At 42.4% G+C, this 17,570-nt stretch overlaps 1 protein-coding gene across 1 annotated transcript in view; it reads right to left on the bottom strand.

Annotated features, from left to right (window-relative positions):
- Positions 1-4,927: 4,927 nt before the first annotated feature.
- The window catches only part of FRMD4B (FERM domain containing 4B), a 330,954-nt gene continuing 318,311 nt past the window's right edge, over positions 4,928-17,570 (bottom strand). The window contains exons 21-24 of the mRNA XM_080800053.1: positions 16,185-16,304; positions 14,278-15,089; positions 11,089-11,221; positions 4,928-6,663 (exon numbers count right to left, since the gene is read on the bottom strand). Coding sequence (XP_080656179.1) covers positions 6,555-6,663; positions 11,089-11,221; positions 14,278-15,089; positions 16,185-16,304 — 1,174 coding nt within the window. The 3' untranslated portion in view covers positions 4,928-6,554. The remainder of the gene's footprint in view (positions 6,664-11,088; positions 11,222-14,277; positions 15,090-16,184; positions 16,305-17,570) is intronic.

Genomic DNA, 17,570 nt, shown 5'->3' with positions numbered 1-17,570 from the left:
CGGGGCAGCTCTTTTGTTAGCATCTTCCTTTCTCTTTTCATTTTTTTGGGCTTCCTTTAAGAGAGGTGCTTGGTGATCAACTGCTTTTGTATAATATCATAGTTAATAAAGAGCACGAGGTTTGGTCAGACAAAGATGGCGTGAATTTCAGCTTTACAACTTACTCTGTAGTCTGGTAACCGAGTCCGTGGTCATCTTTCTGAACCTCTCTCTTTGTATCCTTTTCTGGGCTAAGACCACCTTTGTCACACAGTTGTAGGAAGGAGTAAATCAAATGACAGCACTTAGCCCATTGTTGGGAGTATAGTGAGAACTCAAAAATGGCACCTTTCTTTTTTTAAAGATTTTACTTATTTATTTGAGTGGTGGGGGAAAGGCGGGCAGTGGTGGGGGGACAAGCTTACTGTGCGCTGAGTGTGGAGCCCCGTGCTGGCCTCAATCCCACAACACTGAGATCAGGGCCAGAGCCCAAACCAAGAGTTGGACGCTTAACCATCTGAGACACCCAGGTGGCCTGGCAGCTTTTTTTTTTTTTTTTAATATAATTACCTATATTTCTTCCATCCTGGAATAATATGTCCTTCTATTCTTTTAGGCTAAGTTGCTTCTAGCATTAGGGCTTTGGTGATACCATGGTAACATTCTCTCTCTTTTCTTTTTAAGGTAGGGGAGGGACAGAAGGAGAGGATGAGAGAGAGAGAGAGACAGAATCTTAATCAGGCTCCATGGCTAGTGCAGAGCCTGATGCAGGATTTGATCTCATGACCTGTAAGATCATGACCTGAGCTGAAATCAAGAGTCAGACGCTTTTCCGACTGAGCCACCCAGGAGCCCCCATGGTGACATTCTCTTAACCGTGGGAGAGCTCTTTTTCCTTCTTGCTTAACCGGACCTTCTCTTCCTGCCCAAGCCTTGGATGAAGCGTCACCTCCCCAAAGGCCCCATTGTGTCCCCGCAAAAGGCTATCATCTCCATCCTTTCTTTTCTCACCATGCTTGGCTTTCGTAAGACTAATGATGCTTCTAAGCATAACATTGGTCCCTTCTGTTTCTCCCCCATTGATTGGACAGCCAGCTTCAGGTAAACATTCTATCCTCACTGCCAAGAACAGTGACCCTAGTTGGTGTTCTAATATTTGTTGGATATATGCCTTTTCAGCTCACATACAACCTCTCCCCCATTCTCAGGAAACAATCATCTCCTTTACTTTTCCCTTTCTTCCCTTCAGAATTGAGAAAATCTCTGCTTTAAACGCAGGAAGGCAGCGCCCATACAACTGGATTTAACACGTTTTCCTAGTAGGACCCCCAGAGTTTCTCAGTTGGGTCACTTCCGGCAGTTTGGGTAGAACAACTGTTTGTTGCATGGGACCATCCCATGCCTAATATCTGTTTAACGTCCCTGGTCCCTATACACCAGTAGTATTTCCAAATCATTGAGGGATTCTAAAATACAGCACCACATTCACATTTCCAAACGCCCCACTGCTGTTGGTACAGCCGTAATTGGAAATCACAGAACTTTTAATCCTTGGACATTTCTTAAGTATAACATGCATTGGAGAAGAGATAATTATTTAAAACTCAGCAGTTAGGTCAGCTCCCAGCCCCATTCCCTTGGTCCCAATCACCATTCTTGTCAAGACTGCTGATATTCAAAAGCAAAAGAAAAGGGAGAAAACATGTTTGTGTGTGTGTTGATGTTACTAATCAGCTAGGTATTGCAAAAACAAATTTTGATGCATAGTTCCTATTTTCTTTTGCAGGGGAGATAGACTCAATGAGGCATCAAAAGTAGAAAAGGTTGGAAGTATTAGAAGGATATTTCTGGCACTGGGCTCGGATTCTAATAGATTAATCCCAGATTCACTCTTTCCAAGGACAATCAAGAGGGAAAGCCCCCCAGGCACATACATCTGATAGAGGTCAATTCTGAGAGGACTCCTCAGGGTCATGGTAGCAGAGCATATAAACCTCATATTATCATACTGCCCTGAACCATCAGAGCTGGAGAAAGATCATTAGATATTTTCAGTGCTACTGATCAATATTTAGCTCATTATGGTTATCTGTGATTGTAACAAGTATATTCACTGGTGTGAGACATTTTATTGACTTGAAAAGAAGTTAACAAATGTACTTGGTCCACTGATGAGCTCACATAGCAATACATAAATGCCGCCTACCAGGCTGCAAGGCTGGGTAGGAACCCAGATAAGAGTTATCTTCACCCATATTCAGCCTGAGGCCTGCCTCTGCCTTTTTGCCACTGGTAACAGGAAGAAAAAAAAAAAAAGGTCAGGACAGCTGAGCTTAGCATATATTCACTCAATTTCATTACACACACACACACTTTTTTTTTTTTTTCAAGATTTATTTGAGAGATAGCACATGGGGAGGGCCAGAGAGAACGTCCCAAGCAGACCCGACACTAAGTGTGGAGCCCGAGGCAGGGCTTGATTCCAGCATCCTGAGATCACGACCTGAGCTGAAACTCAGAGTCAGTCGCTTAACCGACTGAACCACCCAGGCGCCCCTAAATGAATTTTTTCTAAAAATCTTAATTTGCTACCCTGACCGTACAGAAATTGTTCTTGGAACAAGAGTGCAATTAATTTAGGATTTGGTGTTGGACAAATCAAAATCTACTTCCTGCTTTTCTCTCAAGAGCTGCGTGACTTCTGACAAATGGCTTGCCCTTGCCAAAACTCAGCTCCAGTAACATGGAGATAACATCAAGTCCCTGCGCTGCCGTGGGGATTAGAGCAGCTCGTACACACATGGCACTTCACGCCAGCCTGGCACACACTGACCCAGAAATCTACGAATGCCAACTCAGTTTTTTAGCAGGACATGCTTATTTTCTTGCTGTTCTGGGGTGGCACAAGGATGGGGGGTGGAGAAGAGGCAGGAGAGTCTGATGAGGACCCAGAGGAGGGGACTGGACTGGAGTGGGAAACATGAAGAACACGAGAGGCAAAGGGCTTGAGCAGAAATTTGGAGCAAAAGGATGAGTTAAGTTTTGCATCCGTGCCGGGCTCCGTTTCTGTGTTAAACAGATTGTTCTCTTTGGAGATGAACTGCATCTCCACGCCTTGTGAGGTCACAGGGAATGATGAATGACTTGCCTTACTAACATGTGCGGATGGGAACCTACTGTGACAGAGCTCCAGGTTAGCGGTACTCAGAGGGTGGTCCAGATGCTCTCGCGACTGTGAGCCCTGAGTCCTACGTGGAATTGTTGGATCAATGGATTGTACACCTGAAGCTAACAGAACGCTGTATGTTAACTTGAGTGACGAACACGGGGAGTTAAGAAACTTAGTGGGACGTAAATCGAATTTCAATTCAGAAAGTGTTTAGAATCTGTGATTATGACTCGACAGAGTAGTTTTATGCCCGATGAATCTAATAACGAGCAGGAATGTGTATCTTTGTATCTATTTGTTTTTTCCACTTCCCTAGGAGTTCATTTTTTAAATTAACGTGTTTTCCTTAGCAATTCATTTTTGTCTTCACAGAACTAGAGGCCACAATAGTTGAACATTAAAAAAAAAACTTGTCTTTTACCATTGATCCTTTGGAAATTACTCTAGAAAATCATCTTGACTTTTCTACTGTCCTGCAGAAAGTCATTATTCCACTTCTGAATGCTCTGAAGCACTAAGATTTGAAGGGACTCTTTAGTCTGAACCTTTGTTCCTAAGAACAGGCCAAACTAACAGTTTGAAACAATTCTGGACTCTTTATTACTTGTAATGTTAAGCTTCTATGAGTATAAGAAAGAATTTTGAAGAATTTTCTGAAATATAGAAAAAATATGAACAGCAGGAAGGTGAGGCAATTAAAAAAAAATCCACCTTGTAAAATATACATCTTTATGAGGTAGATCCATATATATTGATACAGAGAGGCCCAAGCTATGCTAGGTGAAAAAAAACAAGTTGTAAACTGTTCTTGTAATATGCTGAATTTTAAAAACATTACTGTATGCATAGAAGAAAATGTGAACTAACAGAAAATAAATGACCAGTCCTTACAACTGGTAACATTAGGCTCCCAGGGCCAGTAATGTTCTTATGTTATGTATCTGCTGTGTGTTTGAATTAAAAAAAATTTTTTTTGCATTTAAAATTTTTATCAGGAAGATATGACACCCTGTAATAAGAAAACAGATCGATAGGTTATGTTGAATAATTTACCTCTGCCATGTTTTGGTTATTAATAAACACACCAAACGTGCTGGAGAGAGGTTTTCATAAAAAGATAGGGGGGAAAAATCATACGGCAGGGCCACTCCATTTCTGTATCTTTTTTTTAACCATTTGGGAGCCAAGTTCCATGTGCTCTTTTGAAGTGTATTTGTAATTCTGAGCATCCCCTTTCTTGAACAGAAGAAGGTTATTTCCATCTGAGATACTTGCAGAGAAATATGAAGGTCTTTCTACATTTCATTTCCCATTCCCTTCTCCCCATTGTGCAGGATAAATAGATGTCAGATGAAACATTTTCTTGAATTTAAAAGACCTGTTTGGCAGTCGGCAAAACTAGGATGAATGACTTGTTACAAATAAACAACATTCGTGAGATTAGGAAGCCTAAAAATCCACATCTGTCATCCTCAGTGAGGCAATAAACTACCGTATTTCATCAATTCTAAGACAACTTTATTGTGAGACACAGCATTATTTTATGGAGCACTAAGAAAGAAAAAAACACTGCCAATTCATTGAGAGCATGCCATCCATCAAAAGATGCATCTTGATTTCAAAGATGTAAATATGAAAAAAATGTGCATTTTGGCATCAACAGAATATTGTAATACTAATAACTGAAAATCTGCCATCTTGTCCAACATGATTACTTGAAGTAGAGCACTTTAAACTGCTTTGAACCCTGAATGTAATGGAAGAAGACGTAAACATTTTCAGTAGCACACCTTCAGTTTTTATTGACCTATGTAAAAAAAATAATAGGTCTTAAAAAGTCAGAACAGTAAAAGAATATGCAAAAGGGTATTTCTGTTTCTAGAAGGCTATACAAATATGCAAAAAGGAAGAACTTATTTTTTTTGCATGTCTTCTTGTTTGTTCCAAATTTTTCCCCCAAACTTCATATTTAATGATACAAATGACTAAGGACCATTTAACAAATCATCTTTATGTATATATTACATGCTTTGGAATATAGATAGAAAATGTTCCAAAAAAGTTGTTCAAAAACTTCTCTATTCACAATATGAACATGAAACCTGTATAAAAGGGGGGAAGGGAGCACCTTTTATGGAATATTGAAGCAGAGTGAAGATGACAAAAAAGAGCAATCTAGAATATGGAAATATTTGTGTTTTTTTGTTGTTTTTTGTTTTTTTTTTTTTTAAAAACCACTACAATAAACCATAGCTAATTAGTTCTTCGGAGTAAAGTATGAGGTAGTTTTAGCCTCATAATTAAATCTACTGCAGCTTGGAGTTTTTTGTTTTTCTGTTTTTGTTTTTGTTTTGTTTTAATGACTAATCTTGTTTTTGTCATTTGGTGACTTAGAACCCCCCCGCGGAATCTGGACAATATGCTTACTTTTCTAATGTTCACCACTTTAAGGCACGCAATTCATCGACAATGCTGTGGCTTTTTTTTTTTTTCATTTCGTTTTGTTTTGGGTTCTTTCTGTATTACCTTAAAATACTTTTTCAAACTCTGGGTTAGAAAAACTTTCCATATCAGGTCTGCCATTTCCAATGGCAGCCAAATGGGAGAGTTACCAGCCTGAATAATGTAACCCATCAGGCCACTGGTGTAGAAAGGAAAAAGGAACCCAATAATATTGTACCTTAGAACATTCTCCAAGCAGAGTTGGTCAATTATTCAGTGGGCTGCTTTGTTTTTCCCAATCTGCTACCATAAAGTTATATTACAGGATGCTACAGCAATAAGTCTCTCCAGAACCCATTTTACAGGACTTATGAAAACCATCACTCTTTATAATATCCTAGAAACATTTACAACTCATTCAGAACTTCATGAGAATCCAGCTTCTCTTCAAGTAATTTTCCAATACTGTCTAAATGGTTCAGATGCGGGCAGAGAGCGCATGTGATTCCTCGCCGGCTCACAAACCCAAACTTTCCGAAGGTGAGTAATGACTAAGGAGCTTCTGCTTTCCCTTTTCTCATCATTCTGAATTGTGCTCTGAAATTTCCCGTCCTCCCTTCCTACTGGAGACCCTGAACGCACTGGTCACAGTTTTGCGGTTTGCCTTCAACAACGTTTACTCCCTTAAAAAGTGCTTGCTACCGATCGAGGCCGAGCCCTCTCTTGGCCACAGTTCCACCTCGCTTTGTCGGGTGAGTGCCCCGAGTGGGGAAGGCAAGTCGTTCAGGGACTCGGCGCAGGCTCAGCCTCCGTGGGGGACTCCCTTCGGGGGCCAGTAAGTCCTCTCTTGGACCTCGGATGCCTTTAGCTTTCTAGAGCCAAACAGCTTTCTGGGAAGACAACACATTTTGCAAGGCACACTAGTGTGAGGACGCAGCGCTTGGCCAAGAGGTCCAACGGCAGTTCAGACTAACGTTCCAGGCTTCGAATCTTCATGCCAGAACAGCCTCTGCTCCCTGCTCTCCAGGCCGTCTTCTGACCGGCTTCCCTCTGTGCTGATCTCTGGGTACTGTCTAGTAAAGGAAACCAGGAGAGTTATTACTTGTGGTCATTTTCATTACCAGAGTACAAAGAGGACTCTACTCAAAGAATTAGCAGAAAGCACTGTCGAGGCAAAGGACGACGGCGTGTTCTTTCCTTGTCCTACTGGCACATTGTCAAAAAGGCCCATGCAAGGTGTACTTGATTCTCTAGGGAGATATTCCTTTGTCTCACTTATTTTTAACCACGGATTAGGATCCAGATTGTGGTAAGTTACAGGTTAACTCGTAGTTTTTTTTGTCGGGAAGAAGTACAGATAACTTTGGTCTACCATAAAAAGATTATGGTTATAGTTTTATTGCCCTGTAGGCCATTAACTGGTTTTTAAATCTTATTTAGTAATCTTATTCCAACGTCTTATCTTTCACTGGGTTGAATTCAGTCTTTTGAATTCTCTGGGAAACAGCTTTCCCATTCTGTTCGTTCTCTCATTAATGAGTTAAAGAAATCTTTGACACATGCCCATTTCCTCTCTGTGTGAAAGTCGTATTTTTAACTTTTTAAAAAGTATTTTTGACAGCCACATTTTAAATATTCTTCACATTAAGGGAATATACTAGATGCTTTCCTCAGGGACAAAGGAATATATTTAGCGGCAGGCAGGGGCACCCAGGGACAACCCTTACATCCCTAGGTTCCATGGGCCGAGCATAAATGGGAAACAACATCGCATACAAAAATCACAGGCATACTTGGATGGCATAGCCGAAGGAAGGCATCCTGTCACACAAACCATTCCAATAAGCAAAACCTCATTCCTGCAGCAGTCACTTAGAACAGGTTAGAGAGTTAGTAGGTTTCTTTTCATTGTAAATTTCTTTAGTCAGGTTGGTTAAAAAGTCACTGGGAGGAGAGCTGAGGAAAGGAATACTACATGAAATCGGGTATTCAGTGGTTTCCTCTACTATAAGCACAAAGTCGGATTTCCACAGCTTCACACACCAGCCAGAACAAGGCAGACTCCTGCTAACGAGGGCAAGATGGACAAGATGGCGCTGGGGGCTCTACTTACTACAGCTGGCTACACTGAGCAAAAGAGAACTGAAAACTGATCTCATTTCGGGAGACACAACCATTCTCCGCGACAGAAGCCCTCGGCGTTGCCTAGTAGAGGGAGAGTTAGATTAGGAAGAGGATGGGAAATGGAAAACAGGAAGCCAAGGGGGGAAAAAGTTATTTGAAAACACACTTGTAACACAGAGCCAAGAATCTGACTGCATTATATTCTAGGGAGCATAAGAGACGTTGCCATTTATGATTTTAGAAAGTCTCTGTCACTGACAATTATGCCACAGCATACTTGGAAATAAATTTTTATTGGTAAAAATGTGTAGCTTTCTGTCAACGTTAAGAGCCAGACACTCTGGGGGAGAGGATCTTGAAATACTATGTACTTGATTTGTTTAAAAATTACTTAAATCTTTAACTTCAGGGCAGAGCTAAAGTTTTTCTTTTTATCTTTCTCTTGAAACCCTTCTTTTAAAAAATTATGTTTTCCTCAAAAATAACAATTGTACAGCAAATTTCTAAAACTTAATGGATGGCTGTTGTGATACTTGCTTTGTTAGTAGGTCAAGTTAAATTGGTCACTCTGCGGTATATATATATATATAAAAATCCTTAATAGGCAAATAGATGGAAATAAGCACACCCATACCTCTGTTGCTGGGAGGGTAAATTGGCAAATCTTTCTGGAAAGCAAGGGCTTAAAAAAATACACTTTTCAATTTAATCCATTATTTCTACTTACTAGAATGTATCCTAAGACAATAATCTGGAATTCAGACAAATATTTACACAAAGACATTAATAGCAACATTACAATAAAAAAATGAGAAAATCTAGGAACCATTCAAATTCAAAACATGGGAACTGTTAAATGAATTATGGTAGATTTACTGAGTGTAATGTCGTGGAAAACATAAACTAAGGTTTAAAGAGTTTAAAAAAAGTATGGGAACATGTTTATATTGTGATATGAAGTATAAAACTGGGATGCAGAGGTTCATAGACAATGAAAGGTGTACAACTGAACATAAAGTTATCATTATGGTCATGGTCATTATGAACATGTAAAAAGGGATACTGGAAAATGGAGGAATGTGTCAAAATGCTAATGGCTACCATCTCTAGATGGCAGAAGATTTCCTACTTATTTATCCCTTTATTATTTTCCTAATTTTTCCACAATGAGCTCATACGATGTGCATGTGAGCATACACAACAGGGATCTTTAAATAGTTTCTAATTTCCTGTAGATTACCCCACCTCTGACACCAGACTCCACGTCAAGCCATCTCGGGTTGGCTCTCTGAGATAGACAGGCATACTTGGTAAAAACAGATTTTCTCTAAAAATGTTTACTACTTTCTGAGTCCAGTGAAAGTGGTGTTGACGATTTTCAAACTGTCTTACGCGCTTTGGTACTGTTTCTCACGCAGTCCGTGAAAAGGAAAGTCGAACTATTACAAACAGGGAAAACTATTTGCAGATGAATCATACAAAATGATGAGAACTGGCTTGAAAAAGTGCAGCTCCAGTTTTGGGCCAAAGGCATTTTAGTTCTTGCTCTTAACTCATTTGCAAGCATTATTTACAGAAACCCAAGCTATGTGAAGTCCCCTGAGGTATATTTTCACTAAAATTCTATTTTGAGCACACCCTTTGTTGAGTTGAGACAATTGGCCTAACGGTTCAAGCCAAGAAAAACTCTCCTTGAACAAGGAGAAGAAAAATAAGGTTTAGGGGATTGAATACCTCCAAATCGTTTGTAACACCGAGTACTTTATTAAGAAATTATGATTTTACTTGTGTGTGGAATTTAAGAAACAAAACAGATGAACACAGTGGAAGGGAAAAAAATAAAAGAGAGAGAGAGGGAGGGAGGCAAACCATACAAGACTCTTAACTATAGAGAACCAACTGAGGGTTGATGGAGGAAGGTGGGTGAGGGACGGGCTAGATGGGTGATGGGGATTAAGGAGGTCACTTGTTGTGATGAGCACTGGGTGTTGTATGTAAGTGATGGGTCACTGGCTTCTACTCCTGAAACCAATTTTACCATACAAGTTAACCAACTAGAATCGAAATAAAAAACTGAAGTAAAAAAAGAAAAGAAATTAACCTCTCAAACACACCAGGATAGACACTTTGACAAGTTATTGTCTGTTAAGTCTCCCTATGCCTGAAGCAATTTGACCTAGAGCAAAATTATATAAAAACAAAATGCTCGGGACACCTGCGTAGCTCAGTGGGTTAAAGTCTCTGCCTTTGGCTCAGGTCATGATCCCAGGGTCCTGGGATTGAGCCCCGCATTGGGATCTCTGCTCAGCAGGGAGCCTCCTTCCTCCTCTCTCTCTCTCTCTGCCTACTTGTGATCTCCGTCTGTCAAATACATAAATAAAATCTTAAAAAAAAAACAAACCAACCCTTTAGAAACAAAACAAAATGCTCTATTTCTTGACATGATTGGTGTGCATTATATTCTGTGAAAAGTGACAGGGAGAAAAGACCTCTTCAAACTTAATTCCTGCATATACAAGTAAGTGAAAAACATGTAATGCGGAGTTAGCCCTCTTTTTTAAAATCACATTTTAACAAATTGTTCTTGTATATTTCCTCCCAATGTTTACAAAGAACCAATTGCAAATAGGACAGCTGGCTGTGTCTGTAGCAAATGTTCACTGAAATCAAGCCCACCAACTGTCTACGAGGAATTTTCATGTGAACAGCCTTTTCTGGAGTAGAGGTATTTTTTCGCCAAGGTTCCAGGAGAGTCTTTTGTTTTCTTTTTTTTTAAGATTTTTTATTTATTTGACCGATCACAGTAGACAGAGAGGCAGGCAGAGAGAGAGAGAGGGAAGCAGGCTCCCCGCTGAGCGGAGAGCCCAATGCGGGACTCGATCCCAGGACTCTGAGATCATGACCTGAGCCGAAGGCAGTGGCTTAACCCACTGAGCCACCCAGGCGCCCCCAGGAGAGTCTTAAGAGGATATTATCAGTAATACCATTTAAAGTACTGCAATTAAAAAAACCCCATCAGATACAGAATTTAAGACCTTACAGAAGACTATGGAACAGAGTCAAATTTCAACATTCTAGAAGAGGAGTCAACAAACTTTTTCTTAAAAGGCCAGATGTTTTTGGCTTTGTTGGCCATGAGGGCTCTGTCACTACTCCACTCTGCCCTCACAGTACAAAAACAGCCACAGACAAAATATACATGAATGAACATGGCCGTTTTCCAATAAAACTTAATTTACAAAAACAGGTGGCAGCTGCTTTTGGCCCGTAGGCTATAGTCTGGTGATCTTTGAGCATTCATAAAGTAGAATAGAATTCCTCAATTCTTTTGACCAGGAAGAGGCTACTAGAATTTTGGAGCATTGCTTTCTCACCTGCCTGGAGAGGGCAAAGGATTATAGATGTTGCCATAGCAGCTGCTGTAGGAAGAATGTGCCGGGGTCTCGTAGTCGGACAGCCCTACCGCTATCTGGGTCCTCCAGTTCCCGGAAGCATTTGTAGAAGATACTAGAAATAAAAAGGGAAAGAGACAAAATTAGTGCGAATATTCAAAGCAAAGACTATTTAGGCCATTTAGATGTACATTATAATCATCCATGTGCAGAGATTAAAAGCCAAAGTTTTATCCTATTCCAATTTAGTCACTGGCCATGTGACCTTGGGCAAATAGTTTATTCTCTTTAAGTCTCAGTTTCTTCACCTGTAAAGTGGGGATAATAATGCAAATATACCCCGTACATGGATGATACCAGGATTAAATAAGGTTATATACGAGAATGTTTAGCACTGTGGCTGGTATACAGTAAACACCCCCAAAATTACAACTATTGATATTATTAATAGGAATAAAGTTAATTAAAAGGCAGGCTGTAAAAAATAACCTACAAGACAAGTCGAAAAAACATTCTCATATATGGAGAGAGTCTCTCCATTCTGGCTAGGGTGGCTGGACAGATAAGGCTTTATTTGTAAAGATAAGATGACCAGTTTGAGTTTCTCAGAGGCCTTTGGAGGAAAAGCACTCCACAAGTTGACCTGTTGGGACATGACCCGTTCCTTGGCCCAAGGCAACACCAGCTGCTAGCAGGATCAATGCATGATTTTCCCCTTAAAAGTAAGTATGTGTGGTGGAAAGGGGGGAGAGTATAAGTAGTACAGGAGGGAATTAGTTCTACTGAGGGACTGAACTAGAACAAGACAAGGGCACAGTTTGGGACCAAAGCCCAGTGAACGTCTCATCATGGAGTGTTTGTTGTCCTCTCTCTAAAACCAGTCCTGCTCCATGCCCGGGATGCAGGTGACCACAACGCCAAGCCAGTCCAAGACCAGCACCACTCATGGATGCTGCCGGTCACCCTCCATTTCCTGTTCTTGGCGGGCACTTTCCTTCTCTTCTTTCTCACACCCACAAAGCCCTCGTGACCAGTGCACGGCAGACGCTTTTCAAAACTCATCTGTGGCCCTGCACGCCATGAGGTTTTTGACTCAAAGATGTAATTCCCTCACTTCGAGTTTCTAAGAATGTTTCATAACTCTGAGTCAGGGGCTGTGAAGCTTGGTGGTTAAGGTGTCAGAGCTGGGAGGGAATTCCCACTCAAGCACTTACGAGCTCCGGGGCTTAGTCAGGGTCATTTCCACTCTCTAAACCAGAACCGCCTTCACAGCTAGATGAGGACAGCGATAACAGACCTAACAACAGCGCTCACGATCTGTGGCACACATGAGATGGGATGGGGCGGTAAGGCACGGAGCATGCGGCGTGGCCCAGGGGAAGCTGCCCAGAGATGGTGGCTGTCATTACCACCAAAACGGAGTCACCAAGAGAGTCTTTAGACAGCCGCAAGGAACTACAAAACCCCCGACTACTTTGGCAGATAACAGGAAACGCTCCCTGGCGCATGCCTGTTGTCGTACATTTTTGTAGCTATGAAATGTTGACAGGAATGAGGAAAATTCCGAAAGGGAATTTTCTCGAGGAGCTCTAATTCCATCCCTTTAATTCTTTAATGTGGAATGGCTTTTGGTCTGTGGGGCCAAATCCTCTAGCTACCCGCCAGGCCCCTCCTGAGTGTGACTCAGGAAGCACTAACTCCTTTCTCACCTTTGCCCCAGACACTGGGTCAACCACCAAGTAACGCTGTGGTTTCCGAGGTGCACCTGCTCCTCGCCAGCCTCCCTGCTTAAGATGGCATCACCCCAGCCCTGTGCCCTGACGACCATCCATATGCATCTCAGCCCTCCTTGTTGGTTCCTTCTTTCTAACACCCTCCCCATGTTTGTTTTCTGAAAGATTCTCATGCCGTGCCCTGAACTTGAGGGGGAAGAAAGGCATTCTCTAGATAAGAGCCATAACTAACCAGGAATAAGGACAGGAGCCTTTTCATATGTTAGATGTGGTAATAAATGGGAAAGTTCTAGCGGAAGTCCAAAGTCCTCCACAACAGAAGAGACTGTAAACCCAAACAGAAATCTCCATGGCAATGCCTCTGGTCAACAAGCTTGGGAAACTTTTAAAGGCACAGTCTTCGTCGAATCTTAGGCAGTGATTCGGGAATCCCTGTGCTGTGTCTTACTAAAGGGGTCATGCCTGAAAGAGGGGAAGAACACATGACTTCAGGTTTTCACAGTAGTTCAAGAACTCATTCATTTTAGAGCCTAAAAATTGCTTAATGTGTATACATTCCTCTGGCTGCTGACTAGACTGTGCGTTCCTCAAGGCCAGAAACTGGTTCAACGTTGGGTCCTCAGCATCGGGGATATGCCTGCTTGTTTGCTGAATCAATGAAACCCGAGGCAAACACTCCTCTTTCCCCTCATTTCTCTACTCGGTGAGGGGTAAGCAGTAAGTCTGCCATGGATTTTAGTGGAGTAAGGGGCCAAAGTTCGTGTGTGAGGGAACCATCTCTAACCAAAATTATCTTTGAAAATCCCTTACGTCAACCCTAACGTAGAATATATACGACAACTTACTGAATTGAGTCAAGGTACGAGAAGCACGTAGAACAGTACCAAGAACAGAGCTTACAAATTACTGGCTCCCATCAGAATTGTTAGGAGCCTCACACGGCCACCCGAACTTTCAAAACCAACTGCCCTTAGAGGATCAAGTTCCTGGTGGTGAACAGGGAAGGATGCATAGTCCTAATGTTTTCTGTTTACCTGACGGGTTTACTCTACTTTTTGAATAGGTCAGACATCAGGGACCTGCACACTTTCATGACATGTGGAAAAGATACACTATTTGAAAGCCCCTCACACAGGGCAGCAGAGAGTAGGTGCTCAACGAATCTACCAATTGGTACAGTGGACTCCCGCGGACTGTGTTCTAATTTTAGTGTATGTGCTGCTGAAGCGAGCACCACGGACTATGTTCTTTGGAAAGACGAAGAGAAGAACTATTTTTAAGTTGGCGATTCTTACTGTGGCCCCATGGAATGGTACCAGGGTCACGACCTTGGGGACTAGTCCTGTGATTCCCGGAGGGGAGTGGTTTGGGGGCAGCATGGGCATGGAAGAGGAAGTAAATTCGATCCAGGGACCAAGCACGTCCGCAGTGTTCTTACCGGAAGAGTAGGAGGATGTTCGGCTGCTGGGAGAACAGGGTACTTGCAGCCCTGCAAACCCCAAGCACCTCTGGGATCCCCTGTCTGAGTCAAAGCTAGTCTGTGGGCTGTGCCCCTGGTCCTTTTGTCCAGAGGCCCGCTGGTACCAGCCACGCAGGTGCTCTGCAACTAAGGCCTTGTGGATGTTTTTGGTGATGTGCTCGGACTTGGGAGCAGCCTTCCTAGGCAGCCGGAGAGTTGCATATGGGTTGTGGGGCACATGGTCGACCTCATCCTCATGAAAGGACTTGCTATAGTCCCTTTGGCGCTCGTATCCATAGTGGGCCGAGGAACGGTAGGAAGGATTGACGCTGTACTGTCCCTCCGTGTCGTTCTCATAGATGTAGCCGCCGCTATAATAAAGATCACACTCTGCATAGGGTGCGTACCCAGCAATATAGTAACTAGAAGAAGGTTGTTCCTGGCTCTTTGTGTAGACGCCATTCCTCAAACTATCCTTTTGTGCTAGGTTGGGCATGCTTCCTGAATTTGAACTTGAAACATTCTGTTTCTTGGACCTTCTCCGGCCCCTGGCACGAGTGTCCAGAGTCTGGGTAGTGTAATAGGGGCCGGCGACGGGCGTCATGCAGTAATACTCCGTGCTTGACTGGCTGGTGTAGGAGGACCCGTCGTCCAGGATTTCCGTACTACTGCTTCTTTGGGATTTGGAGAGGGAGAAAAATGGCTTATCGCTGTCCATCTCAGACAGCAGGTGGGACTGAGACTCGAGGCTTCCGCTGCGCTGGCGGCAGTGCTGGGCTGAAGATTCGGGTCTGTGGGAGGAGAGAGGCCAATTTGTAACAGAGGAAGAAAGAAAGGACGGACTGAAATGAAACACATGAACATGGCGGTGAAGGATTTCATCACCCTGAACTGCCATAAGACTCAAGGTTTCCAAAGCTGACTGCACGAGAGGACACATTTTTCATATAACCCATCGGCTGCCACACAGGTGCACTGTGTCATTGTCCGAATGAGAAGAGAACCAGGTTCTAACAACTGTGCAATCCAAAGCCTTACCCGAGAGCGGGGAAGAAAACGGATGATGCACAAGCTGCATCAAAGCCTAAAAAAAAAAAGCCCAAGCGTCTTTGGAGGTTCCTCTCTCCCAACAGGAGTGAAGGAGACGCAGACTAGGGCAGAGGGAGCACTGCTCAGGGGAGAGCCTGGCTCTGACACCAGACTCATCTAGGGGGAGTCTTGGCTCTGCCAAGGTGTGTGAGCTTGGGTAAGACACTGAACCTCTCTTAATCCTCATCCCTAAAACGAGGAGGTAAAACAGGATCTGAGATCTACACTTTGGCTTATCATGTGTGCTGAATAGTATCAGGCCTATGGGGCAGCTGGGTGGCTCAGTTGGTTAAGCATCTGCCTTCGGCTCAGGTCATGATCCTAGGGTCCTGGGATTGAGCCCCACACTGGGCTCCCTGCTAAGTGGGGAGCCTGCTTCTCCCTCTGCCTGCCACTCACCCTGCTTGCGTTCTCTCTCTCTCTGAGAAATAAATAAATAAAATCTTAAAAAAATTTTAAGAATCGGGCTTATAAAAGAGCTAGCGAAACCTTCCCTAAACTCTTCAAAGTGTTGCTCGTGTCATTATCCTCATCCTCGCCCCCGAATAACAAACAGTGATGTCTGGCTGGGAAAACTAAGGCACACGCACAAAAAATCTCCTATCTACCCGCACAAAGCCTATTTTTCAGTGCATTTTCTTTGCCAGTGTCACTGAACCGTTAAGTAGAAAATATGGATCTGTGACGCATGCATCCAGTCCCTTAAAATGATTAAAACGCAAAACAAAGCAAAGCAAAATAAACAAAGTAAAGCAAAATCAACAGTGTCAAAAGTCACTGGCATGAAGCACTCTTACTCCAAGTGGCTGCTGCTGTAGGCATTTCGGGTCAGAACGGGAGTGGTGGGCATGCTCCGTCCGCCGGGGGGCCGCCGCTCCAGGGTTTTGTAAGGGCTGCTGTGGGTCGACAGCATTTCCCTGTGATGGGAAGAAGAATGTGGGAGATGATGAGCCTCCCAGCACCTCTGGCCAACTCATCAACAGCCGATTTGAAACTTAGTGGAAGCTGAAGGAAAGGAGCATTGAAGAAAACGGGGCAGGGTATCTTTGTGGTTTAGTATCCTTGTATGTCCTCGGTGAGTTTGAGGGGGAAACACAAGTGATCTCTCTAGTCATAAGGATGAAGGAAAAAAATTAAAATTAAAAAAAAAAAAAAAGAATGTACTAAATAAAAGGGATTGAAAGCAACTAGAGCAGGGGCAGCAAAGCCTTTTTCTGTGAAGAGTCTAAGAGTAAATATTTTTGGCCTTGCAGGCCAGATGTCCCTGTCCTGGCTGCTCTCCTGTGCCCCTGAGGGACAAAAGCAGTGTAGACAACGTGTACGTGAATGGCGGTGGCTGTGAGCCAACAGGACTTGACTGTGGACACTGAAAGTCAAATATCGTATAATTTCCAGGTCCCCCAATACTATTGCTTTTGACTTCCCCTCCAACTATTTAAAAATATAAAAACCATTCTGAGCTCATGGGCCATATAAAAAAAGTCGCAGGATGGATCCAGCCATTGGGCTGTTGTCTGCGGGCCCATGGATTAGAAGGTAACATCTTTAAATCACTTTGTTGGCTACCCAGCACAGTGAGAACACAATCTGAAGTTCATTCTTTAATGAAAGGTGACTCTGATTACATTTTTACTTATCACAAAAGCATGTCAAGTTCACCGCAGAAAATTTTGAAAGTACAGATTGAAAAGAAAAATTTAAATATCTATCATCAGAAACCTCAGAGACAGCCAGTCAACACTGACTATTTTCAGATATTTTTTACTAACCATACTTAGAGGTATTTACAGTTTTTAACAACAACAAAATATGATCTTACTCTATACTCTCTTTTAAAACTCACATTAAAAAAACTAAAAAACTAAAAAAAAATCTAATGTTTTGTGTTGGTTACTATTCATCCACAATGTTATTTTAATGACAGTAGAGCATTCTACTGTAAGGATTTATAATTCATTTGAACAACTCACTAGTTGAGCATTTGGGTTGTTTTCAATTTGTCACTAGCGTAAACAGTACCGGGATGAGCATCCTGTAGTTAATTAATACAACAGGAAAAGTTCCTCTAAGTGAAATCGCTGGATCAATGACCAAACCCATCTTAAGCTATTAAGGAAGGAGGTATAGTAATTTTTAAGATAATAATTTCTGGTTATAAGTCTTCCTTTTGCTGCAATAGCTTT

The sequence above is a fragment of the Martes martes genome, assembly GCF_963455335.1.
Source record: "Martes martes genome assembly, chromosome: 1".
Classification (NCBI taxonomy): domain Eukaryota; kingdom Metazoa; phylum Chordata; class Mammalia; order Carnivora; family Mustelidae; genus Martes; species Martes martes.
This window is presented reverse-complemented; position numbering and strand designations above follow the sequence as displayed.